General features: G+C 39.9%; 1 protein-coding gene across 2 annotated transcripts; it reads left to right on the top strand.

Moving 5' to 3' along the window:
- The first annotated feature begins 106 nt into the window (after window positions 1-106).
- On the top strand, window positions 107-26,990 carry LOC137780144 (poly(ADP-ribose) glycohydrolase-like). 2 transcript variants are annotated; one of them, XM_068568514.1, is made up of 18 exons: window positions 107-245; window positions 915-977; window positions 1,168-1,812; window positions 1,937-2,069; window positions 2,676-2,798; window positions 2,905-2,985; window positions 3,739-3,813; window positions 8,217-8,309; window positions 9,500-9,654; window positions 12,326-12,405; window positions 12,518-12,578; window positions 13,270-13,345; window positions 16,687-16,834; window positions 22,153-22,231; window positions 22,345-22,453; window positions 23,692-23,797; window positions 24,999-25,127; window positions 25,762-26,990. In XM_068568514.1, exons 2-18 carry the CDS (start codon window positions 949-951, stop codon window positions 25,938-25,940), a joined length of 2,301 nt encoding a protein of 766 aa, XP_068424615.1. In that variant the 5' UTR covers window positions 107-245; window positions 915-948; the 3' UTR covers window positions 25,941-26,990. The 2 variants fall into 2 exon arrangements, with proteins under 2 accessions (XP_068424615.1, XP_068424616.1); XM_068568515.1 differs by having other exon boundaries at window positions 110-245; window positions 912-977.
- Window positions 26,991-27,936: the final 946 nt, after the last annotated feature.

Here is a 27,936-nt window from a genome sequence, read left to right as displayed (position 1 = left end):
GATGGTTATACGACAGTAAACTCCTTTTTGGCCAAGTTGCTAGGATACCAACTATTTATCCCGCCTCTTTTTCTGGTAAACGTGTATGATTGGTCTGAGTGTGCCTGCAACGATGATGCAGACGTAAACTAACGGCACGAAAACATTTAGAGATATGTGGTTAGGGAGAAAGAAGTTCTGTATGAAAATGTAAAATGATAATGTATTGAACTCACAAGTGTTACACGAAGAGGAGGAACGTGCTTGTAAGTTTTATGTTTTCATTTCACTGGACACAGCACCGCTAGCTCGATGTAGTTGCTTTACGGTAGCGCTATCTACACAACTGGGGAGAGCGAAGAAAAGCTAACGTTTTGATTTTTAGCCAATCAAAGCTAAGTTAGCTCAAGATGACTTGATTGTTTTGTCCCGCAAGATGTGCTTGCATCAAGGTGGTAAGCTATTATCCAAACCCATCGGAAGGAAACACTGCACAACTCTGGTTATTACCCTAATAACACGTTGTACAGTGAAGATAATTTATGTCAAAGGTATAAGTTCGGTTGGGGTTAGTTAGCGAGCTAATTGTAGCTGTTTTGAACCTGCCAAAAGCATCTTTTCGCCGTGTTGTTCTGGCGACCGAGCTCTTGTAATAAAACGAAACTGTCACTGATGCTAAATCAAAAGCTACGATTAGTACTCTCCCCGTATTGGCCAAAACAAGGTCCTAAAACACTAAACCATCTCTGTGAAGTTTCCCTTGATGTCCGTACCAAAGGTCTGAGTGTACAAAGCTTTGTATTTGGCTCTATGTAAAGTCCAGTGTCACATGAAAACGGGCAGTCTATCGCTATATTATAACTTGATGTATGTATACAATTATACACCATTGTTGCAGCTTCTTGATACGTGATTTAATATTCTTTCTTAAGCAGCTGTTGTTGACTCATCTTGTCTGACCCGTTGAAGATGGATGAAAGGATGGATTCTCAAAGAAGGTAAATCAATCCTGCCACAATTAGTTTCAAGTATGTTTTATAATTAAGCGATCTACACATATAAGCTACTTGTTAAGAAGTGCACCCTGAGAAAGGGGAAGAGGCATCCCTGTGATCATAAGTGCACTCTGTAGATTCAGCTTGCTAACAAGACCTTTTCTCTCTTTGTTCTCTTTCTGTCCTGTTACAGTGTGACCGCTGAAGTCGCCCTGGAAGGTGTCATGAACGATGTTCCAAAAACAATCTTGACAGATGGAAAAAATGAACTGTTTTGTCGACCACAAAAGAATGACACAACAAAAGACTGTGCATTAATGGAGAACACCCAAGATGATTTAGCATCTCAGACTTCAGTGGACTGTGGTTCTGCAAGTGGGCTGGATGAACCTGTTCGTCCAGGCAGCAGAAGTGACACATCTCAAACAGACTGTTCTAACGGGCAGAAATCTAAACGGTCGTCTTCACCTGGGTATCACCCTGCTAAAACAACCTGTGTTGCTGCACACTCTTCAAATCCAAAACTCACACTCTGTCTTAGTGATAGTCCCAGGAAGGGTGTCAGCACGCCGAACAGTGATGTGGAGATGCTAAGTCCAGAAAGCCCCATTTGTAAAACCGTGTTTGCAAACAGCGCTGCAGATAATGATCACGATGGGAGTTCTTGTGCAGAGAACTCTGAGGCGTTTGTCAAAGACTCTGATTCTGGGTGTTCAGCCAAAGAAAAAGTCCATTTGGTTGCCATGGGAAGTGAGGATGCTGAGAAAGCTGAATACAGTGGCTCATCTGACATGAGCCAGGAGTTTATTGGAAGCCAGTCAGGTGCTCTTTTCGAAAGGTGAACATTGAGTCTTTTCTGATAAGTAAATTTTCTTTCCTGTTGTGTATTACCCCCATTTTGCTCCCAATGTCCCTCAGTAATCATGCGGCATACTGTTCTGTTCTGTTTTGTTTTTTTATAGTGTGTCATTCGCATTGCATAACATGGACAGACGATGGCTGGGGACTCCCATAGATGAGCTAAACAGAATGCCTCAGTGTGCACCCCCTCTGCCTCACCTGAAATCTATGTTTTCCCACACTGTCACAGTCAGAGTGAGTAAACAACCACTTGTTCTATGGGTGTTCTTTGTGTGTGGTATGTTGTGAAGAATACGTCACAAATAAAACGTGCATGCAAATGTGACTAGACATTGTGTGGTGGGTCAGCACACAGAGAGAGCACTAGATAGAGAAACGTGGTTGGGAGAGTGAAACCATCCTCAATGATCCCCTCAGGGCCTCTTGTCAGGAAAGCTCTAATCAGACTGTGTGCTCTACCACAAGTCCCACTGGAACACTGTCAGTGCTGCTGTTTCGCTACCACTTGCTTTTGCCAACAACTAACCACTGCCACCGATGCAAAATTCTATCCATCACCCCTAAAATCCAACAAATATTTTTTTTTTATTTGTTATTACGGTTTTAAGAAAATATAATTTTCCTGTTACCTGTGCATTCAGTTTTAAAATTTATAGCATATATCTTAATTAACTTACTAGAAGTAATTAACTGAGTTAAATTGACTGACTTCTTAATTTCACAACATCTGCCATACCAAAAGCCAACAATTGCATCTTTTTGATGAGCAAAAAGAAAGCTGTTATCTCAATTATCACCTCTCTACACACAGCAGTAACCTATATTTGTTTTCTATTGAAGACAAATCTCCTCAGAGAGGGTGAGGTCCCTGTTTCATATCCCGGCAAGTTCAAAGATGCGTGGGACGACGTGTCCGTGAAGATGCCTTGCTCAGAGAAGAATCTGTTTCCTATGGACTCTGAGGTATACTTGTGCATCGCAGCTTTGCATGCTTTTAAAAAATCTACGAGTGTACCACAACCTTTTTAGTTACTTTAGGAATGTTGTAGTAAAGGCATTTTGTCATCAGGATGGAGGGGGTGTCCAAAGTCGATGGGAGCTGATTCACACTTCCTTGCAAGGAGGGTTCAAAAGTTCTCTGGATGTGAGGGTAAGAGAACTGTGCTGACCAGACTCGGCTGAATTAGGCTGAACATACTCTTTGTCCTCATTAAGACAGGTTAGACAGCCTTTAAATGTCCCCACTCAAAAGTTAGGGAAACAGCTATTTATCTTCCAGCTTCTCTTTATGTTGGCAAACAACAACATTACACACCACATCCATCATCTTATAAGGAGTGGGACAGACACATTTAGTTTGGTTTGAGTAGCTCACACCTCTGTTCTGCTCCCTCTTACTTTCTGATCACTTACTTTGTGTTTTAGTAGAGATGAACACTGTTACGTTTGCAATCAGTGATTGGAGTGAGGGAGAGAGACATTTTTTTCCCATCCAGACTGAAATGATGATACTGTAGTTTTAAGTGTTGTCCACCTTGCTAACGTTCTGCAGCTTAGTGTGGATGGAAAGTAAAAACAGGGAATTCAGCATTTGAATTTGGGCAGTGAAATAAAATTGGTATGTTTGCTTCTTTGGACAGCATGCCTTGTATGCCTGAGCCTTTCTATGGTTTTATTCCAATTGAAATGTCACAGTAGTTACAAAACATATTCCATAAACAACCACATGGTGGCAGAGTTTGCAACAAACATAGCTTGTTTTGGCTCAGATTGAAAGAAGCTTTGTAATCTGAGATCCTAAATATTGTTGTGCTTTAAACCTACTGTTAAAATGCTGCCATACAGTTTAATATATTTAAAAATTATCTTCTATGTATAAATAACATCATATTCTTCTCTACAGGATGCTATATTAAGATACAACACAGCCCATGCAAAGAAATGGGACTTCACAGCCCTGAACCTTCTTTGCACAGAGGTAAGATGTCCAAAACATGACTGCTACCTTTTCTCTATTAGCTGGTCTTGTCCAAAAGATGAAGCAGGAAGAATACAGCGTCCTTAAAGCATTCTTATCACACAAAGCTTGTCATGAATCTTTGCTGAAGCATATGCATTTTAAATCAAATTTTTTGGGAGTGAAACCTCATTTAAATAAGCAATACATATATGTTTGTTAATCCAAATTTCCTATAAAATAGGCTTTTGTTTTTGTAATTGACTAATAAACACATCATTAGTGAAATGAAGCCCTTTGTGTTTTTCCGAGATCCTGACAGTCCCTGTGACCTTTTCTGGCTGTGTTTGTTTAACTCATCAAGATCAATTTTATCTTTCAAAATAAACCTTAATGAAGCTAAAGCTGATACTAAACTAGACTTGTTGTTGCAAAGGGAGCCTGCTCTCCTCTGTTTGGCTGCAAGCCCATCAGTGTGCTTCGTCCCCTTCCAGTACCTGGGAGTCTCAGGGGAGCAAATATGCTTCAGTTAGGACAGATGAGCACAGAGCATAGCGGCGGCAGCTGTTGTTGGTGAACCAGGGGAATGTCTTTCTTCTTTTCTGTCTGCTTCGTATTTTTTTCACACTTATTTTCCTCTTTTCAAGACAGTTATGGACTCTAATCACATACCTGTTGTTGAAGAAAGTTCTTCCCATCTGGGATGAATATTTACCCGTCTTTCCGTTGTTATGACATTAGCTATTAACTAATGAAATTTAGTATTTCCAAATAAAGCGGCAATCCTTTTGCAAAGATTCCCCCAATATGTAGATTCAATATTTGTAGTTCTATCTGCCTACTAGACTCAAATAGAGTATGTATGTATGTATGTATGTATGTATGTATGTATGTATGTATGTATGTATGTATGTATGTATGTATGTATGTATATATTTTACGCGTGTGTGTGTGTTTATACATGGCTTATTACCACCCAAATTGGCCAAAAAGAAGAAGACAGGATCTTTGAATAGACAGTAAACGAATTTCAGCTCCAAGCCTAATTTGGTTACCTACATTTATTAAAGCATGTCATTTTTTATCAAACTCTTTCAGCGTGGGCTCATTTCTTTGTTAGAGCCATTAGGAACAAGGTCATTATTCTAATGAAGTCCTTACAATTAAGAAGGAACATTTCATTCTTGTTGCAGTCCAGTCAGATTGTTATCTGAACGTGATGTTCTCCTTTTAGTTGATTACTCGGCTAAATTCAAACCCTTCCAAACTTGTGGTTTTTTTCCTCCACACTGAAATAAAAAGCAGAGAGCTCGATAGATCAATAGCCTCCTGAGCCTTTTTTTATAGCTAAATCCAATTAAATTAAAAGGTCCCATTAAATCTGTAAGGATGCCAGCAAGAAACTTGCCCTTCCAGGAGTCTTTTGTGTCAGCGGCTCTACTCATTACTTTGAGCACAGTGTTTCACTGCATTTATTTCCATCAGAGGAAATTAGCAAGGAGAGCTGGCGTTTGCAGGAGAAGGACAAGTCAACGTTTTAATATCAAAAGTGAATACAATATGTGTAGTAATGGACAAAAGTGATGTAGGAAATATCAATGTACAGATGCAAATACCTGCTGGTTGTGTCTGCTTTCTATCAGATACATTTCTATTAGTTACCGGATGCAGACATACCGTCTTTCTCACAGAGACTAGTGTAGTGAAGAATCCCACAGACTGAATTGGTTAGCCATTCTTTGGGCAACCCAATTGATTAGTAATTGACAGAATAATCTTTACTGCTCCTCCTCTCGTATCATTTTTTATAATGTTACTTTCTTTCCCTGTAGTGCTTTACTTCTCAGACAAGACCACCTTGTTAAATCTAGAGCAACATTTGTGCAGGACTGGGGTAATTGTCACGAGGTACATTGCCCCTGGGCCAATGATTGACACGCCGCTCACTGTGTAATTGCCATAGGGGGGAAAAGAGTTATCCAAATTAGGGCTTGTCTGTAAATAAAAAAATATATCTTAGTGTTTTTCCCCTGCCAATTGAAACTGTCACCGTGTCACTTTCTGACAAATGTCTCAGGGCTGAGCAGGAAAGTACAGCTGATGTTACAATAGTACCTGAACATTCAGCAGCAAGGACAACAACACACTCCCTCCCTTTCACTTTTGTGCTTTGTCCCTTGTTTTGTTTTCTATAACACATACGTAGGCTTCTAAATAAAAATGTGAAATTGAGACTTGCGTAGTTTGAGCTGCCAGGAAATGAAAATAACTTGTATAAAGATCAGAGTGTAATCGATCATTAGTCTATGCTGCAGTAAATCTGAAACGTCCTGCTTGAACGCAGTCTGTCATATGTATTGATGTGAAGATATACTTTGTGTGCTGCCTAACCTGTGTGTTATCGTGGTGGCCGGCAGCTGTAGCTGTGGAAAGGCCGGAGGATCATCTTTCTACCCTCATCCTGTCGCATCACCAGCTACCATCTATTAGTCCCACAAGAGCACTTTATGATGTCTGCCCCCTCATTACTTCTGACAGCATTTAGTCAGATCTGCTCTGCAGCCATATAAATGCCCTCGGCCAAATCACCCACCGAAGACTTCCTGTTGAAATTCAAGCCTCCCTGCCACTCTCTCCACAACCGGTCATTTACATTTTGCGTCAGAAGTCCATTTAATCAGCACAAGCCTCCCTGCTTACCTTGATAAAATAAGGCAAGTGATGGATGAGTAAGCCAATACACTCATAAGTGATTGCGTTGTAAATCTGGGTCTATGATGGAATAACTGGGGGTTTATTTTAAAGGGAATTGCAGATGCATGCTGAGGTAAGCTATAGGCTGAAGTATGGATGCTGAGGCCAGGGCAGACTCGCTCCCAGATTGATGGTAGTTTGTTCTAAAACAGGTTTCTGTGTAGCGAGCAGCTCTGCAGCACAGAAACCTGTTTTCTTTTTCTTCTTTCACCACTGAAGTGCTGAAATTGATATCTGAGGAGTCGAAGTTCACCCTAAAACAACAATAAACCTCCATTACCTTCACTGACACAGAGTTTTCTTCTTGGATATGAGAGAATTGAGCATCCTTTCATATTGGTTACTGATATATATTAGGTTATGACCTCAGACTCGCTGTCAAACAGTTATTGGACCATTTAAACCTTTCATGAAGTATTTGGCTGGGCCAGGTTGTCTCAAGACAATACTAAAGCCTAAAAAAAAGTATGTCAACAATTGAAAGATAAATCGCATGTGGAGCTTTCATGTGTATTTATATTTGTGGGTGTAAATTGTTCAAAAGGATGTTAAACATTTTTGATTGTATTATTTGTTGAAATTTATCCGTACAAAGTAAGGAATTACTTTGCCAACTTGTTTGCTAGAAAATAAGGCCAATGGAAAGGTAATGCAAAAAAGTGAGAAACAAAAAATATTGTAACCAATAGATAGAAATTAGAAATTGATTCTTATATTTCTTCGATTCTTAGACTTTTGTGTTAAGTTCGCATTATTATTTGATGATAGGAATTTATTTTCAGATCAAAGTTGAATTTTTTCTTTCATCCCAGTTGCTCCATTTGCAACATATTTGATGGCAACATATTTGTACTCCCTGTTCAGGACGTGATTTGTGTCAGAAACGATAAACTGATTCATTGAGTTGCTCAGTGGGATTGACCTATAATCTAGCAGACTTTCATTTGGTCGAGCAGTTTTGACTTTAAAGTGCTGGACAGACATTTGTATCATATATTGAAAAAAGCCATATTCAGACCTTCAGAAGTTTAACAAAAAAAAAAACCTCAACATTTTGGGAAAATCATGGAAATTTGCATCACAAATGCCTGTATAGTAATATAATATATAATAATAATAGGTGGAGATAAGATCGACTGAGAACAATCTATATTGGTTAAACAATGCTTTAAAGTTCGGGCAGATTAGTTATATCTCTTGATGTCGCATCATTCTTTGTGTGGGATGACTTCAGACTCTATATTATTAGTCTTTTTATTCTTATTTTTCACTTGTACACTGACGTTTCAGAACATGTATGGTCATGAAAATTTGCTTCAAATGCATGGAAAAGCCCCGTATATGTGTTGGTAAAAGTATGTATTAACCCTGTGTTAGTTTGTCTCACTATGGTTGTCTCTGCGTTACTGTAAAATAAAAGGATATACAGTATTTGTCAATATAAGACCAAGATACAAACTTCATTTTTCTCTACTCTTAATAACGAAAGCAACACAACAAAACAAACAGTACAAAAAATATTTGGGTTGGAAAAATCAGTGGTGTTACAAACCAACATGTCACTTCAGATCAAATCAGTCGCTTTGACTGTTGACGCTGAGTAACTTCCTGCTTTACTAGGCAGGGAAAGCCCATTTAACACAACTTCTTCTTTTTTGTTCTCTCTCCAGTGTCTTGAGCAGTCAGAGTTACAACTCCTGTTTGATGATGTACTACCAGCTATGGTTAAACTCGCACTCAATGCTCCTCTCTTGTGCACAATGGTAAGTGAAATGTACAGTACTGTTTTTGAATATTAACACAGTTTACATTTGGGGCGGTTTTGTGAGACAATTGAATGGCGAGCTTTTGCACTACGGTTAAACAGAGATCAGCAGTATCGAGGGATATAGGAGGAAGGAATTAGGTGCGTGCAGTCAGCAGAGAGGAGAGCGAATGGTTATATAGTGGATGTTATACTAGATCAGCTCATGAGTTACAACCGCCAGATAATGAATCCTCCTTTTTGGTCCATATCAAGAACTGCTTCATTAGAAAAGTGGGCTGCGAGTGGAGAGGTCCGTCTTATTTCTAGTCATCCATCTGATGTGTCATGCTTGTGCACTTGAGGAAATTCCTCTTATGAAATTAAACATTCAGTCCATTCCTTAGGACACATAGTTGTTCCTCCTTTGAGCAATATACTTTGAGAATCAGAGCCCTCTCTTTGATTCACAGTAAATTGAGCTGATCCATGGCACAGATTTTTAAATGTCATCCCCATTTGTCTTCATTTTTGTTCTCCGTCATCAATTATAGCAATGCAAAAAAATTCCTAGATTGGTATTTATGTAATTCAGTTATCTATATCAGAGTCCTCAGTTTAATCAAATCATTTAAAATCAGCTCCCACTCTGGGCAGGACTGGAAAATCCCTCTGGTTGTTACTGGAGACAGAAACGAGGGGAGGAACCTTGAAGATGCTCATGTTTAACCAAAGAAGGGGAAGCTAGTTCAGATTTTTGCCTCAGAATCATTTGTAGTGGTTGACCAATGAAGCGATCTGACTCTGTGCTTTATTTTTGCAGTATTAAGCGTCAAGGCTAATGTGTATGTGTGTTACTAGATCTGGTATTGATCTGCTAACTGGGCAGCCTAGGGAGGCTCTTTAGCCCTAATCAGTGAAGATAGATGGGCCCTGTGTGTCTGACTGAACGAACCCGGGGGAGACCAAGAAAACCAGGACCTTAATTACTACCACCCATTTACCTAATGGAACTCTCCTTGTCTCCCCTGCTTGCTAGATTGCTAAACTAATTATCTACCCTTGTTAGCCATCAGACCTACACTACTACACACACATAACCTGTGTGTTTCCTGTGCATGTCTCTTTGTCCCCATGTTTCCCATTCTGATCGCCAGTCCTTCAGGTTTGGTCTCTTTGTCACTTTTTCCTCTCTGTTTTTTTTTCCAGCCAATTCCTCTCCTGAAGTTAAAGATGAATCACTCCCTTACACTGTCTCAGGAGCAAATAGCCTGTCTTCTGGCCAACGCCTTCTTCTGCACATTCCCGCGACGCAACTCCCGCAAGTCGGAGTACTGCAATTATCCTGAGATCAACTTCTACAGGTAAAGGCACACCATCCTTTGGAGAACACTTTATAGACGATGATCATTAGCTCACGAGGGTATTTCAGCTGCAGTCGTTAGTTTTTATTCGCAAAAGGAACATTTTTGATTGAGGAGCTGTGTTTTTCGTGATCCTACCATTCAAAGTAAACTGATTTCCATAAGGGGGCACTACTGCCTTGAAAACCTTAATAGATGAATTATATTACTCAGCCTTGACTCATTTAGTGTCCAGTGAGTTCACACAGTAATCTGGACCTGGATCTAGCCATTATACAAAGTCAAAGTGTGTGGTATCTCATTTGTTCATTTGTCAAAGAGCATATTTATGTTTTTTGTGTAGTTGTAAGATTAGTGCCTGCTGTACAGGTTCCGCCTCTGTCACCTTTTAGCCTTGAGGACGGGACTGTGGGCAGAGAGTCTCTTTGAGCGCCATTTTTTCTATTATGCTTTTTTGAGTGGGAGTGAGATTCAGAGTAGGAGTGTTAAATAAAGGTGTGCTGTGTCGACCCACTCAGAACCAGTGGTCTGTTAAGAAAGCCTGGGGTGGCTAATTGAAACAAACACACACACCTGTTTATCTGTCACTGGCTTCTTGGAGGTGATGCATGAACGCAGTGAAGTCTATATTCTTGTGTCTAAAGTACACAACCTCTACTGGTGTAATGTGTGCAGAAAGCAGAACAAGGTGTGACATTATTAAGGAAATTCAATTCAATGTAAAGCTTGTTCTCTGTTGGATAATGTCTTGATTGTTGTTAATAGTCTTGTTTGTTTATGTTTGCTTGAGACATTTTAAGTAGCTGATAATGTTAAAGATGTTGTGTATGGGTGAGGACCAGCTCTATTACAGTATTCCTAGACTATAAGCAGCTCAGTACACACTGACTTGACATTGTCCAGATATCACCTCAACTCAATTTCCCTGTATTTCTTTGAGGCACCGTCTCCTCATTAGTGATGTGTGTAATCACAAACTGGAGATGTCATTGTGACAGTACCTTATTATGATAGTGCTAACACACTCTGCAGAACATAAAGAGTAGGTTTAGTACTATATCATTGTGATATTCCCTGTCATCTGCATGGGCTCTAACTGCTATCCAGAGTCTAATTAGCCATCTGCTCTCCCTCGGGAGTCGAGCAGGATTATTTTATGAATCCCAGGGATGGTCATATTGATTATGTGTGATTTGGTCCACATCCCCTCTTCAACTTCCTCATTGTATCTGAATCTTAATCGTACTCTCACAATCAGTCATCTGTATGGGTGCACGTGCTTCCACATCAAATGTTAGTGGCACACTAAGTGAAGAGGGCTATGTAATAATGTAAGCATCGATTCCAGTTGCAGGGCTGGCTGGTCAGACCCATGCCGGCACTTGGTTGCCTGCCTGCCTTCACGATTAGCATTTCTGCCTGCAGTGAAATATAGGAAAGAGCAAGAGGGGAAAAAGTCTTGGTGTTTCTGAGAAGATGAGACAAGACAACCGGTGCAGTCTAAAATGAGCCCTGGATCGTTACTGGCCCCCCCATTCCCTCTGTAATTGAGGGAGTGTCCGTCACTTTGCTTATCGGCTACAGTAGCGCTCTGTCTTGGACAAGCAGAGCAGCAAGCAATCTGCTGATTGCTGTTTTGGCGGAACTGTCAAGGTTTGTCCTCTGTTAAGTGATGGATAGATTTGAGGAGGAGGAAAGAAAGCAGACTTATCTCTTTAGCTTGTTTCCCTCTGTATGAGAAGACAGGAAGTCTGTTTAGCAGTTCAGTCAAGAACCAAAGCTCATTATTAATAAATACATCTTTTGTTTTGGTTTCTGGACCAGGTGACCACAAGATGGCCTTCCTCATTTGTAGGAAAACTGCCTGATTAGTATTAATACAACTGTCAGAAATCTTCTGTCTCCTGGTGCACTGTAAGGTTACAGTGGATAGGAAACAAGTAATTAATATGACTGTTGATGTGCTGGAATTGCATCTTAAATGTGTTTTTTCTCACTGAAAACCTTTTTAGTGCATTGCATTTTCATTTAGTTTGCCACCTCTGTTTTTATTTCTTTACTGGTCTGGGCAGAAAGTGGCAGGAGGGAAAGATGAATGCTTAACAGTGATTAATCATCAGCATTGGCCGCTTTTAATGGAGGAAGAGTATCAGTATGAGGTGATTTTAAAATGTCCTCCCAATGCTCTCTATCTTTTCTATCCGTCTCTCTCCCTCTCTGTCATTTTCCTCCACCCTAGTTTTTATGTTAACTCTGAAGAACTGAAACACGGCCTTGGGCATTACCATTGTGGGAAGGACAGAGGTAGAAGGGAGAGACATCAAGCCAGTTTAAATGCTTGACCTCACTCATGACATGTTGTGGCATGGTTGTTGTGCAGTGAGCTATAGATAATGCCCCTGAGTGAAACATCCATGTCTCTCATCTTTAAAGACACATTACGTTTCATTTAATATCAAAACACACATACATACATACATACATACATACATACATACATACATACATACATACATACATACATACATACATACATATATATAAGTGTGTGTGTGTATATATGTGTGTAAAGTAATTTAAACAAAAATAATAGAACATGTACTATTCAGCAAAGTTCGTAGCCTACAAAAAATATATTGCTAACTCAAATTCCATTTGCTTTCTTTTTCAGGTTATTTGAAGGCGCTTCACCAAGAAAAATTGAGAAATTGAGAACTCTACTTTGTTACTTCAGGAGAGTTACACAGACCAGTAAGTATTAATAACATCCTATATGATTGTGCAGCTGTTATTTCTTTGTAATGCGTGTTTTTCAGTTGATGAACATTTAAAAAAAAAAAGTTCTTTCTATTTTCTTTTCAAGAGCCCAAGGGTCTTGTTACATTTACAAGACAACATCTGAACAATCCTCCAAACTGGGAAAGGTAACTTTATTATTCATTAAATGATTTAATGACACACAACAGTTTATTTTAAAGAAGCCTCAACTTTCTCTAACACTTATTGATGCTATGCGTTTGGTCAGTAAATATTATTGTGATGTCCAGTAACACAAATCTGGTTAAATTGTATGAAAAAATGTGGTTTGACCCCCACCACTTGAATGAACTAATCTAAATGTGTTGATGTGGTCTGAGTTGCTAACAACATCAACACATCACGGTTCCTCGGCTGTTCACGTGCACAACTGATCGTTATTGCTCCATCCTACCATGAGACATAAGGATGACTGCATTGTGCTGTGTGGCTTTTCAGCAGGAGGGGCTGTGGGAATGAATGGTGCAAAATACAGATGAATTATTGTGGAAAGAACTGAGGTTGAGGTGGCAGTTTATATTCCATCAGGTTTATGGTTTTAGGCTTGAATCACAAATACTCCCTGTCCAACCACTCATTTGTTTCAAAGAAAGTTACAACAAATTAAAGACTAGAAAAGTTTCAGGTGATATGTGTTTATTTATGTCAAACTTGAGAGCATTGGGATCAGTTTCCTTTTAGTACCTGCACACTTTCCTAGTGCATTTTGCAGCCTCACCTCATTTACATTAAATTAGTATATTGTTTTAATACAGTTATTAGTTTAAGAATAACTGAAAGTTTTGCTTTTTCGTCAAGTTCCCAGACACTGCTGAAGCGCCTACACATCACTTGTGAAGGGACGATTGAGGATGATGGATACGGGATGCTGCAGGTAGGAATTTGTTTGCTGTTAACCTTGAATGTCAAAGTCAGTTTTATTTGTCAATTCTTATATTTGTGCAAACATACATACAGAAGATTTGAAACTATTTATATGCTGGCGTAATTAAGGTATATTTTCATCCTAAGTGCCCCCCTTCTTTGTAAAAAGATTCCCTTTAAATCAGGGGTCACGAACAGGTGGACCGAGGTCCGGGACCTGAACAGACGCCGTTGTCTCTGGACCCTGGACCGAAAACCAATAGATAATTGAGAATTATTCAATTTTCATGGATCACTTCTATTTGGGCTGCATGGTGGTGCAGTGGCTAGCACTGACGCCTCACAGCAAGAGGGGCTGGGGTTCGGATCCCGGTCTGGCAGGTCTTTTGTGTGGGGTTTGCACGTTCTCCCCGTGTCAGCGTGGGTTCTCTAATGCCTCTTAGGTTAATTGGACTCAAAATTGCCCGTAGGTGTGAATGTGAGTATGAATGGTTGTCTGTCTCTATGTCTGCCCTGCGATGGACTGGGGACTTGTCCAGGATGAACCCTGCCTTCGCCCATTGACAGCTGGGATCGCCTACAGCGCCCCGCGACCCTAAAGAGGAAAAAAAAAGATAATGGATGGATCTATGGACTTCTATTTAATCGGTGCAGCTTTTCTAACCTTTACAGCTCTTGTTCAGTGGTCCAGAAAACACACCGACCAATCATACGCCTTGTAAATCATCTCACAAGATCCCACTCAGCCAGTCACATGTGTGTATTTCGTTAAGCGCTGCTCTTGACGAGAGTGAGATGTTCACACACATGGGAGCGACAGGAGAGAGACCTGAGAGTCGGAAAAAGTATGTGAGTCACTCCAAAAAGAGAAATGTGGACCGTTTAACCAGAGCCTTTAACCAAAGATGGACAGACTCCTATATGTTTATTATTCCCACAACCTGTTCAAAAGCAGCATGTCTCATGTGAAGTGCCGCTACGAGACAAAGCACATATCTTTTGAGCAAACGTACCGACTCGCGTCTGAAATTTAGGCACAGAATTATAAACCTGAGAGCGCAATATCAGAACCTTAACACATTAACTAACTGACCAACAAAGATGTCAACAGAGACGAGAAATGAGCTGAAACAAGTGGTTTTATAACCACAGATAAAGTCCCTGCGCACACATTTATATTTTTAGCATAGAACCTTGAGGTCATAGTGGTTTAACAAGTGGTTTAATAACCACAGATAATTCCCTAATCCCACATCGCTTGACGCCAGAATGAAATGAATTTAAAGCTGCAGGACAATTCAGTTAAATTCTTTTTTCTAAAATGAAGTACTTTATTTTAAGAGTCACATTTTTCAAAAGCTTTCTGTTTTAAATCCGGCCTTTATTTTACTTGAAATGAGAGAAGATAATGTATTTATTATTAGAGTATTTATATTATTCATAATTACTCCAGTTCGATTGGATATCAGTAATAATAAATATTGTTTCTTTCTTTGATTAATTTATCAGTTTTGCATTTGTAGAGGTCAAACCCAATAAACATGTCTCTGACCAACACCACGCTTTCTGTGAAGCTTTCAAAAGAGACTCACTTGTCTGAATAGTTGTCCACTACCTGCCGAAAATGTAAATCTGGTAGGATTTTTGTGAATCTCTGAAAGTTATTTCTGCATTGATTCACCCCATCTCCTCACTCCTCAGTTTTCAAGAACAGCTAGTGTTTTTGTACTCTTATATGACAGCTGATTTTTACACTTGAGTAGTTCAGAGGAGGCAAGGGTGGAGGAGAAGACCCTGGGGTAGGAAGATGAGGGAAAAGGAGGCGCTTGGAGGAAAAGATGACGAGGGTGAGCCATCTCACTGGGACCAACCCAGTGGGCCAGGAGTCCTGCAGGCGGATTGATGGCTACCTCTGCAGGCTGGGCACTGCCTGTGTGTTGAGTTTTTATAGGGCACAGTGGGCTGTCATTCTGTCACGAGGTGAGATTGAAGGGCGAGGGGGGTGAGGTCAGAGGTGAACCAGTGGAGGAGGTGAGAACTTGAGCGACTGGTTAGACGACATACACACACGCAAACACACTCACTGTCACACAGATTGACGTAGCTGTGGGCCAGTGAGCAGAACCCTCACCCCTGACGGCCTGTTTGAAGAGCAGCATTGTGGTTGAATCCGCTTTTTCCTTGTATTCCATGCCACAAAAACAAGGAGTGGACTTTAACTGCTTGAAGCTCCAGGATCCCACCAACATATTTGGCAAAAAAAATGCTGAAATTCCATGAAGGACAACTTTGTTAACCACTTACACTTTTCTAGCCTTTGATATAAGAGATATTTAATATTACAGGGTAAATCTAAAAACTTTTTTTTTAAACCAGTTTCAGCATTGGCCTTTGATGGTATCTGGGATATTGTTATCATAATGACAGCAAAGGTGAGAGCAGTGAAGGTGAGAGCACACCTTCTGTGCTGCGGCAGATTTGCTCAGTGATCATGTGTTTTGCTTTTGGAAACTTAATCATGCCATTGTTTGCCTGGGGAGTCTCAAAGTTTGAGGCTCCAAAAACCAAACAATTGCATATTGGCTCATCGTTTTTCCCATAAACATCTATCTATTAGGCACATTTTCACTTTGTGAATTCCTTGTTAATTATTGACTATAATATACACCGATACCATTATATCTGCATTGAGCTTATATTGGCCAATTCATTTGCCTCACCCATTTGTTGGTCGAGCTCATTGAGAACAAAATCATCTTTTATCCTTTTAACTCGAAGTTGGTCCTATATATTTATATATTTTGTCTTGCCACTTTTCCATGACAAATATTTAGTACCAATTTATTTTCCAAATGAAAGGTAGGGTGTTTCCTCGCCCCCTGTGGATACATCACTGAATAGTGACCTCACACAGGGAATGCCAATAAACTGGTCCAACATTTGAAAAAAATAGCAGCAGTTTGCAGACATTCATACAGATTCTGCAATACTGCTCATCAATAACTGAAGATTTGATCGATAGTTGAATCTCTTCATGATTTCATGTGAGTTGTTCTATGACGATTTCCTGATTTGATTATTCACGAGCAGGAAGCAGTGCAGTGCTCCTTTGACATTTATCTGTGTTAAATGACCACAGCGGGTGACAGATAATAAGTAGACACTAATAGAGCAATATGTTCACGTATGGGAGTGACTGTAGCTAAACCACAAAGTTCTTCTCAACTGCGTAGTATGGGCAAGACAATATATTAATGTTGTTAAATCAAGCTTTGTTCGTTGTGATTATAACTGAGGGGCTGTGACATTTGGGTAACTCTTCACTGTATTGTCTTATAATATTTTTATTAGGTGGACTTTGCAAACCGGTTTGTTGGTGGTGGAGTAACAGGCCATGGACTGGTCCAGGAGGAGATCAGGTTCCTCATCAACCCTGAACTCATTGTCTCTCGCCTCTTTACTGAAGCTTTGGATGACTCTGAATGCCTCATCGTCACAGGTACGTTCAGTTTCTACTTTGTATGGCATTAGTTACTGGGCGTCTTGAACAATTGTTTCACTTTCAGCAAACCAAATCAAATAAAAATACTAGTATAGACCAGGGAACTGGTATTGACAACATTAGATTTAAAAACAAGAAAGGGCAAACTGCGCTTTTCAATTTCCTTTGTTTTATTCAGAGCTCCATGTATAATGTCTGCTTTTTTATATTGAACTTTATCTGGTCCTTCCTTCCTTCCTTCTTTGCTTCATGTGTTGTTGAAAAATGGGATAAAGGAGAAATGTACATTAAAAAAAATGAGTAGTCATATTTCAAAATATATATATGTAATATTTGTTGTACAAAAAATAAACTTAAGGTTGCACTCCATTATCATGGTGAAGCTGAAGTTATGTCGTGTGTAGTTGGAATGAATTGTATTCTTGGCAATAAGTCAAGCAGCTCTCTAAGTGAATTGGCTCCACTTGTTTCTGATTTCATGGGCAGAATCTTTGCCAAGTGGTGAGTGTCTGGTTTGGTGTCCTCAAAATTGCCTTGCTGTTTTTTGCAAATTGTGTCGTTTTATCGGACTGTGACCTTTCGCACCCATTTGGGTTGGTTGCATCTGTGCATGAAACAGATGAGTTGAGTCAGCACCACCTTTCAGTGATACTCTACCAGAAAATACAGTGAATTACCCTCATTGGGTTAGGGGCAAGTTGCTGCCTCGAGTTCAGCGTTGTGACTGTTACGATGGAACGCAAGTTAGACCATCAGCAGTGTTTTAGGCATTGTTGCAGTGAATAGGGAGCTGAGCATGAAGGCCAGTTCATCTACGCTCCAAGTCCTGGCCTTCTGTCGATGAGCTCAAGGCAGCGAATGAGCAAAAGATTGACGCATGCGTTCATACACAGTTACACACAGGCACACTCATACAGAGACCAGATATTAGTACATGTTATTTAAAGGTTTATACCCTGTTCGGACATTCTGTGGCATGGTTCGTATTCAGACCGCGTTGTTGGGTATAGAGCACTTGTAAAGAAAACAGAATGTGCGACATTGCTGCCATGGTGTACTTATTTACTGCTGTTATCCTTCAATTAGCATCTTGTGAATCATAACCAATGTATTTTGGTGATACAAGATGAGAAAGCGGTTATCTAACTCTGGTAGTTTGTGTCAAAATCCACGGATTGGGCGTGCCTTGTCATACAAATGAACATTTCGAATAAATCATGAATGGGGTAATAGGTAATTAATGAAGAACAGCAGTAAAACAATAACGAGCAATATTTCTTCTAAACAATCACTGCAGTCATCTGGATGGGAATGAACCTCCTAGTGTGAGCATAATGTGTCTCGAGAAGCCTGTCGGAGTGCAGCGGTCCATCGCCCATACCTGGATCCTGTTGAGAGGACGACAGCAGCAAGTTAGGCGACTGCATGCCAACGTAGTCTTGTTTGCCCAGCCCACACCGAGGCAGCGAGGCATGAGGTTGTGGCAGTCCAGTAATGAATTGATCACAGATGGCGTCATTCTCTCAGACTGATAAATAACAAATGCTGAAATGGTTTGCCTAATATATATACTTATGTAGTTATTTATATACCTTGGTCTCTGGCTTAAGTAAAGCTCATGTGTGGAAAACTCTGGTAAATGTTAATTTATTATAGCGACCGGTAAAGGTGAAGTGTCCTTCCCAATGCGTCTCCAAAAAGTCTCGAAATTGGGAAAATTGTGTGGATGACGTCACCCATTGGTTTGTGGATTGCCAATTTGAGGCCTTGAGTTTGACATTTAGACTGTCATTTTTTTTGCACAGTTAAACCACAGGTGATATGAGAGGGTTGAGCTGAAGTTCAACAAACATTTTAATTAACTTTCATTAACTGAAAACCGCTGTAAAGGGTTTAAGTTCTCAAACGAAAACACAGACAACTTCCAGACAGAACAACGCCGTGGTAGCGACCTGTCAATCACAAGCTAGCCCACCCAAGGCATTAACTCTGAAAGTGACCATTATTTACTTAATGAACATGATGCTGTATTGAAAAAGACTTAAAATTAGCGAATCATGTTCACAATGTTTACTGAGGTAGGAATACATTAAATGAGAAGTATAAGTTCATCAGGATGATATATGCCTAAAGTCAGATATGGTTGACGTCAAAGTCTGCAATTTATATAGAACGAATAGCCCAGACATATGATTCTACCACTCTGAATGCAGTACACCTTTATGCCATGTGGTGTCTAAAACTAGTTTTGTTTTCATGTCGGAGTTATTTTCTCTTGTTTATTGAGCCTGTGTGTTTATTGGGCTCCATTAATTTCTGTCCCCATCATTCTATCCAGTAACGGTGTAAATCCATTGCATTCATTCACTTGTGACTGCCCAGTTATCCTTCATTTCTCTACAGCAGAATTGCTCTATTTTTCAACCTCTTCCTCTGCCTATCCCACTGTTTTTCTTGCCTTGCAGCCTGTACCTCTCTGGTCAAAGTATGAGCAAACAGGTGAAAATCATGGAAACACGTTTTTAATACAACACCCTATGTGTAGTTATGGCCCAAAAAATGTAATAACATAAAAGTTGCGGTGGACACAATATGATCGCTGATGTGGGATTTCATCAAATCAAATACACACATGTTGATTCAAATTGACCTTAATTATTTTTGTTTGTAGTATTTGTAGAGTGTGGGGAAGTTTTATCTCATTGCCCCCTCACCATGTTTCAAAATATCCTCCGTTGAGTCAGTTGATTTATGCTTGCATCCTATTTTTTTTATTCCCACTTTATCGAGCTTGACAGAGCAAATATGTAACATACACTCATCCTGCCTTGGTGCCTGTTTCTCAGGGGCATTCAAATTAGCCTTCAGATTTCTTTTTGATGACATCTGTTTAACATGAGTGCATGTATTATAACGTAGCTGTGCCTGCAGAAACTCTAAATGTAAATATAAATGGTGCTCCCAAATGTCTGCACGTCATTGATTCTGTTGATTCTTTGAACTTGTGCCTAGCGAGAGAGAAACATGAGTTGAGTACCAAACGCAGCGGTTTTAAGGGTACAAACCGAAATACGTTGGTTCTACTGGATTCTGATTTAAGTTAAATCAATCAGTGGTTGGGTGAGAGGGTAACTTGGAGCATAGAGAGAAATGGACCGAGTGGGACTACGTCACCGCTGCAGCTTGTTCAAGTCACAGTGACTCAGGGCAATGTCGAACCAAAAGCGGGGTTACACTTTTCAAAATTGGACGCAGACAACGCTTGCTGCAGTATTTGAAATGCAAAATTCAAAGCTGGCCGGGGCAACATGTCTCATATGTGCTTCCCTGTTGACAGACTGGGATAGACTGGAGGTTGTAGGGATGGATTTGGGAGAAGGAGGTACAGCAGAGTTGTATTTTGTGTCTTCTGTGTAAAATATTCTTAATAAATAACGCGTTTAAATTGAGTTTTGACTTTTTACAACTGAATGTGAACTTTTGTTATTTCAGAGAGAGTAAAATACCGAAAAAGGTGAAGTTGGGTCCATGTACCAGTATTGATTATAATGTGAATGGTACCCAACCATAACATGGACCTAAAACAGGCGAGGGCTTAGCGTGGTATATCTGCACCTTGCATATATTTTCCTGTGCATTGCTTGTTGCATATACTGTAGTTTGATTGGAACAGCACAGTAAAAAAAAAAAAAAATGAGTCAACGTTGTGTTATTACCCCTGATCTACAGTGGTTATAAGACAAACCACACACACAACCAGTGCTTCCCAGTCGGTGTTAAAATCGACTTCTGTCTCGTCCACACAAAGTCTCTTTTGGATGGCGCCATGTTATCTTCTCTTAAGCTCCCCATCCCTTCTAAGTCACCTTCAGTGGTTAGTCACCGTCCTCCTCCCTGGCTCCCATCATTTTGTCTCCCTCCCTCTTCCCCGCCTCCTCCTCTCCACTTAACTTTATTACATTTAGACAGAAAGGAATTTATTGCCCAACTAAGGTCATTGCTCCACTAATGGAATGGCCAGTTACGCCATAGATTCATTTAAACCTTGCAGAATATTCCTACCACGTATTCAGTGTTTCCTCTTAAAGTCTAGTCTTTGTTTTTAGACTCTCTTCTTCCGTCTTTGTTTTTCCTCTTCTGTCAAGTTAAACATACAGTACGTCTTTGTCTTTTGAGGTGCCTTCACATGGTAATATCAATTTTGGTCCATAGGCGTTTTCATGTCGGAAGTTAAAGGGCCACAATGTAATCTCGTGATGGAAGCCTGTATGCCAGGAAGCTTTCATGGGCGGTTGCCAGGATATAAAGGATCAAGGTGATGGAGGAAGAGGGTAGCTCTGTTGATGGAGAAAGTGATATGGGTGGCCTGTAATGGGACGTTAAGAGTCCAGTTTGTTCTCCAAGTGTTGGAGAACAAACTTTGACTAAGTGTTTAAAATACATGTTCATCTTGTTCATTGAGCCTAACCTTCATATAGTTATTCGCCCAGTTTCACTGTCATTGTTGGGTTATACTCCAGAACAAGCCATTATCAATGTCATATTTTTTACATAGAAAAGCACAAATAAAAATCACCCTTCACACTTAGACTTCATTTAATTTTAGGCATGTACCATCTGGTAATACTTGAAGTCAATTTTGAGAAAGTAAAAGCAGCGTTTAATTACTGCTCTTCAAGAGAGACTTTCAAGCGATGACATTTAGCATTGCTTTTAAAATACATTTGATCTAGTGGCATATGTAACTCTGCCACTACATACAGGAAACCATCAGTGGCTATATTAATCAAGTGTTAAGCACCTGCTCTTCATTGAGGTGCAGTTAAACTTCCTCATCCCTAATGCATAATGTTTGGAGCCTTTAATAGGCATCGTTTTCAGAATTGAACAGCTGTATATGCATTGATGAATAATGAAAACTTTGGAGCTCTAACCGTGAGCACATACCAGTACAGTATATATAAGGTTAACTTCCTCATAATAGAGGTGTCAGTAAATGAATGATTCAGGGCTGTTTCATGTTTTGAAAGCATTTTGGGAATGTGGCCAAGGTCTTTTGTTCTGACCATTTCTTCACATTATGGCTGAAAGCTTTTTATTTCAAAGCCCAAAGCGGATTACTTATTAAATCAATGGCCTTTATTTATGACAATCCAATACAAGCTGATACTGTGTGTACTCACATGGGGAGCACAGAGCACTAAATGTGATTTAAGAAATAAAGCGCTGAATCGGATTTAGGCCCACTGAGCGCTCTGACTGCTGAATACTGAGTAATGTCGTGTTTGCCCTCTACTTTCTTTCTTTTTCTGTAGGTACTGAGCAATACAGTCAATATGCTGGCTATGCTGAGAGTTACAGATGGAAGGACAGCCACATAGATGAAACAGCCAGGTATTTCTCCTCAAATAGTACTGTTTGTTCGGTCGGAAAAAGTTTGAGAAGATGTGCGGGTGTTTCTAAATATTTGTTAATTCCATCCTTCTTCTTTTCTTTTCTTTTTTCAGGGATGACTGGCAGAGACGATGTACAGAGATTGTGGCCATTGATGCTCTCAAATATAGGCACTTCCTTGAGCAGTTTCTCCCTGAGAAGATGACCAGAGAACTCAACAAGGTGAGCGAGAGGCGCCATTATGAATGCCAAGACCCCTTCTGAGCAGCATTAAGGAGCTAGGACTGGCCAGGTGTCTTTGTAGGTACCGGTCGATCCGAACCAATCGTCTCCGCCTCACCAGCTGTGTAGGGTCGGGTTGTTCCAAAAAGTGCTGTGGGATTCATAATAATTTGTGTGAGAGAGAGTGATGTTCTTGTGTTTGTTTGTACATAGATTAACCAAAATAAAATAATAGTTTTACACATTCCTCGAACAAATGTCTTCGCGAAAGGACACAATAAATATGTTATTGCCAGTAAGTGATAAAATGATATGATAATGCTGGACATTATGCTGTTTTTGAGTAAAAGCTCCCAAGGGTTAACTTTGACATCCTTGGGTACCACCTGCAAAGATATGAATTTAATGCTCGGTGATCTCAGGGCTACCAACAGCTTATTGGACCGATAGCATACTTTACAACACCTATTTGTAGAAGTGGTACTGTCATTATCTTCATCAGTAGAATCATACAATCTTATTTTTGGGGTGAACCGCTTGTTGTTGCAGTGAATCACACTTTTTAAATATACTTTTCATTGTCTGTTTTATTCTGCCATTGACTGCCTACTGGCTCCTCACTCACTACTCTGAACTGACCCAGTAGTTTCGGGCCGCTAGTGATAACACAGCTGAGTGCATTGCTGACCCCCAGCCGCTGCTCGGCTGCCAGATACAGAGTGGAGGAAAACAGTTGTCTCACTTATATTTAGTTTTTTATTTGGACTGTGTTTTTAACTAACCGCTAAAATATAGCAGAACGACCAGTACACAAACACACATTGTATGTAGTGTAGTTTATGATGACTTAAAGCTTGCTTTCATACATAGATAGCTTGTTTTTTAGTTGGAATGAAGTAGTTTTGACAATGCTTTAAAGCTCAAGATTGTAATGTTTTAATTTGTAGTTCCTTTTTGTGTATTTCTTTCTAGTTTTCTCTTTTTTCTGTTGAGGAATTAGGCAAAACATGATGCACCTGTGGGCACTTTCAAAGTCCTTCATTGCAATTAAACATTGTGACTTTTTGATGTTTAGCCCACATGAAACCAACCAAACTGAAACCAACACTGCTGTTTGCTGCACATCTCAATACAGCACCCAGAATTATAATATATTGTACAAACGGATCATAGAAAAATATTTAAAATGTTTCTCTTTTGTCTATCGCTTCCCCACTTTGCCTTTCTCCAACTCCCAGGCATACTGTGGATTCTTCAGACACAACGCCAACAGCAAGCACCTCTCTGCAGTAGCCACAGGCAACTGGGGCTGTGGAGCTTTTGGTGGAGACACGCGGCTCAAAGGTATCGTTAACTGAAGTACAAACATGCTTCCAGATAGAGGGAAGGACAAGACTGAATAACAGGTGTAAAGAAATATGGTTTTTCAGACATGAGGGCTAAAATGTTACTACTGGTATAGGTCAGGATATGCATAACATTGGTTTAATATAAAAAATATGAACTATATAAATATAAGTAGCTCAGATGATCAGTCATTCGTCCGGGCTGCTTGTCGTCCAAACGATGCTGCTGCTCTCTCCCAATCTCCTCTGGTCAATTAGTAGCTCCCAGGGTGTCACTCACCTGTCCCGTCCCTCCTTTTATAGATCAGCTGACACACATTTATGTTTTCCATTAAAAGGGTAATTGATTACAGAGAGGGGGCACCATAAATCCAGGTTGATGCATTCCCCTGCGGGCCTACACAACATCACTCTTCACAAGCAGGGGGCCTTTACTGTTCTCTCCTGTAAACCGCACTGCAATGTTGGGTTTTTCTAGTCAATGTCTTTAAACATTTTAATTAACTGTTGTTCGTACTCATCATTAATGGAGGCTGGGCTTTGCTAAAACTCAAATCTTCCAATGAAGGTGCATTATTAATGCAAACGTGATTGAAATAGCATGTGTATGTTTTTGTTCAGTTTCAATTAGAACTGAAGCTGTTAATTTCCTCCGCAGCATACGTTGAATAGATCTCATGGACATGACACAGTCCCTGAGGATGATATTAGCTTTCGGGGACCCCCCGCCCTTTAGCCCTGGAATTAGCACAACTGGTATTTTTAGATGGAAATAACACTGAGATGTGGTAGTTACATAAAAACAAGCTGTTATCTTGTTAAGCTTACAGACCTTTTGGAAGAGATGTTTGTTTTGTGTGTTTTAATCTGGAATCAATATCCATTATGTTAAATATTTAAAGGTTTTAAGACCTAATTTGCAAGGGCTAAAAGATTGAGTGCTGTTGATGAGGTTATGCTACCAGTTGTGGATTATTCATCCTACTGATACAAATTGCTCCTGTCGCATGTGTTTTTTTCTGCCAGAAGCCCTACGTTATCCAGCTTATTGACCAATTACCTAGTTTCCTCAGCTTCTTTCCAGCAGTCAATTACACATTTATGATTGTGTTCTGAAACTGAAGGGTACTAATGATGCTAATATGGTAAATAGTTGCTGCCTGGATTTCTCTTTAGTTTTTAACCTCTCACTTTTTCAGCCCTGATTCAGTTGATGGCTGCAGCAGAGGCTGGGAGAGACGTGGCGTACTACACCTTTGGAGATGCTCAGCTTATGAGGGATGTTCATGAAATACACACTTTCCTCACCGAGAGACAAGTCACCGTCGGTAAGACTCGCACACAAGAACGAATAATTTTAGTATTTGTGGTCCGGGAGTGAGACTCTCTAGTCCATCCTGCCTCTGTTGAGCTGCTACACTAAATTGCATAATAAACATGAATGGAAATGATACCGGCTGAGGCTCGTACAGCACATGGAGGTTGTCCTTGCTGGCGTCATTACAGGGACACTGTGCATAAATAACAGAACGCAGTCCATCTCAATGTTAAGTTATTCCACTTTATGGGCCATCTCCGTTCCTGAGCCCATCCATTCAGCCTCAGCCGCAGAGTGGATTACTGCCTGAACTGACCCCAGCCTCTCCCCTCCCCCTCTTTTCATTTTTCTTCCGCTGACATTTATTGAAGCCTTTCAGAGAAATTCCCCTCAAGCCATCTATTTCCTAAAGTGGAGCTACAGAGAAAAAAAGCTCATGACTTGTGTGTGTATGTGTATGTGTGCTTGATTTATAAATGAGCCCGAAACACGCTTTCCTTTTTTTTTCTGGTACAGTTTCTGTCTCTCTTGGTTTTTCTACCTTGACTACCTGTTTCTCCCTCATCCTGTATTATTTGTTTTTCCTCTGGACCCTGGCGCCATCTCCTCCCTCTGTCTCTTATCCTCTCTCCTTTCCCTTTCAGGGAGGCTGTACTACCTTCTGAACCAGTACTCAAGTCTGATGTGCAAGAACTGCCGCACAACGCGACCTGACGTCAATCTCTACAGTTTCATCTACGAAAAAGTCTCTTCCACTTCAGCCGCCGACGCCCCAGACTCTAAGGATTCTGGGATGTCCAATCTAACATCAGACTCTCATTAATACGGACAGAGCTGCAACTTATTCTCCCTCCCTCCTGTCTCTACATGTAAAAGAGACTACAGGTTTCGAAAGCCTCAATGTGCACTCAGCCTTGTGCTTACAATCACTTCTCTCTCACACACACACTCCCTTTAGGTTTGTGATCCCAACACAAACTACCAAACACACAGTTTTGCCTTTCTCGTTGGTGGTATTATAGGAGCCTCGTAGTTTGTCACCTACATGTGGTGAAATGTTTCAGAGACTTATAGCAATAGTAAATCATGGTTGCTGTTAGGCCTTTCTTTAGTCTAAATGTGATGTGGAATAATTTTGTTTTTAACTAATTACAAATATTGCCAAATAATCATCATATGCATGGTTGTGGACACTTCATTATTAATAATCCAGGACATCCCTAGTTTTCTTGTTCTATATTGTGTTTGCTTCTTTTTTGGATGAGTTGTCTTCTCTATTTGCCATACCCAGGCTGAGGTGATGTTCCTGAATGCAGAGAGATGATGAGATGCCATACTGTATCTATGCATGGGTATCATTTATTTATCAAATAATCTACAAACATATGCTGCTCTTTTATATCCCCCAGGAAGTAGATGTTTAACTCACATATTGTCCTTATTTTAATACGAGTCAGAAACAATTATAAAAGGTCACGGGTGTAAGAATCATGTAAGATGAAACATACATTTGATTTATGCTGATTTCCATCTTCAGACCTTTGATTATATTAGAGTAAATTAATCCTGTTCAAATATATTCACTGTTAAGCACAGTAATACTATTTCACTGTATATACAAATAAATAAAGGGTAGGCTGATAAGTAATTGCACGTGAAATATTATTTTTGTTAATGTTTTTACTCAACTTTTACTTTGGCGATATTTTCTATTATTTACTGTATTTTCTGATTGCCAGTGGGGATTTTATTTAATGATGGATTCATAAATAAAAGGAAAGGCTGTAAATGTCTTAATGCCTTGTGCTGTACTTCAGTTTTTAAGGTTGTACTCTTTATTATAATTTCTTAATTAAAGTATATCCTGCTCAAATTGCCTTTTCTGCTGAACTCAATATGATTTATTGCCTAATTATCAAAGATAGAAGCAACACCTCATATTGGTTGTATAGCTTCACTTCAGTTAACTCACACCTTTGGATGTTCACCAAAACGTATGTCAAGAGGCCATTCTGCTGTATTTTCAGTGTGGAGTTTATGTACATTATCATATGATGGTAATGTAAGTATAGATAATATAGAAATACGTATTTCAGACTCATCAGAGGAAATTCACTTCTTTCTTATGTGTATGTTTGAAGTTGTGCTTCGGCACCACAGATTTGTCATATAATTTCACAAAATCATACATTATTTAATCATATTGAAATGTGATTGATTTTTGTGATAGCACGTGTCCCAACGGCTTTCAGACTAATTTAATTCGGCCTCCAAACATGCTTTATTAGATGAATTACGGCTCCTAAATAACCTCATGACGTGGACTTCCATAAATGGTGTGTAGGCTTGGCCACGGTAAGTGGATTACACATTATCTGCTTCTCCCACTCTTTGTACCGAGCGGCGTCGGCCAAATGAGCTGTGGACTCGAAACAAAGTCAATGTGGTTTAGCAGGCCTGATGTCGATGGCTGCTGTGAGCCGGGGTCACCTGGATATGAACTTTACTTAGGTTACCGGTGCCTCCTGGATTTATTGACTGAATGTGCCAACTAAATCCAGCAAATAAATAACATAGACGACAATGATGACATATTTCGATTGTTATTTACATTTAAACAACAATTTATGTCAACAAAAATAGAAGGTTAGCAAGATTGTTACTTGTTTAATGTCCCACTGGTCCAGCTTTGGCCTGTCTACTGGTGTAATTATTCTAAAACAGGATGTAATTTAACGCTGAGCCTGTAATGTTACCCAGCGGCACAGTTCTTTTCATCGATGAACACTATTAATAAAACGCCAGAAAGCAACTGGTCT

This window comes from Clinocottus analis, unplaced genomic scaffold, assembly GCF_023055335.1.
Source record: "Clinocottus analis isolate CAN_PGR_092001 unplaced genomic scaffold, fCliAna1.0.p SCAF_8, whole genome shotgun sequence".
NCBI classification, from domain to species: domain Eukaryota; kingdom Metazoa; phylum Chordata; class Actinopteri; order Perciformes; family Cottidae; genus Clinocottus; species Clinocottus analis.
This window is presented reverse-complemented; position numbering and strand designations above follow the sequence as displayed.

What these genes read in the sequence shown, in the direction of transcription:
- LOC137780144 (XM_068568514.1), top strand. Translation starts at nt 949, where the DNA reads ATGGATGAAAGGATGGATTCTCAAAGAAG. An exon ending in ATGGATACGGGATGCTGCAG is followed by an intron (nt 13,346 to 16,686) that starts GTAGGAATTTGT and finishes TATTTTTATTAG; the next exon opens with GTGGACTTTGCAAACCGGTT. An exon ending in CACATAGATGAAACAGCCAG is followed by an intron (nt 22,232 to 22,344) that starts GTATTTCTCCTC and finishes TTCTTTTTTCAG; the next exon opens with GGATGACTGGCAGAGACGAT.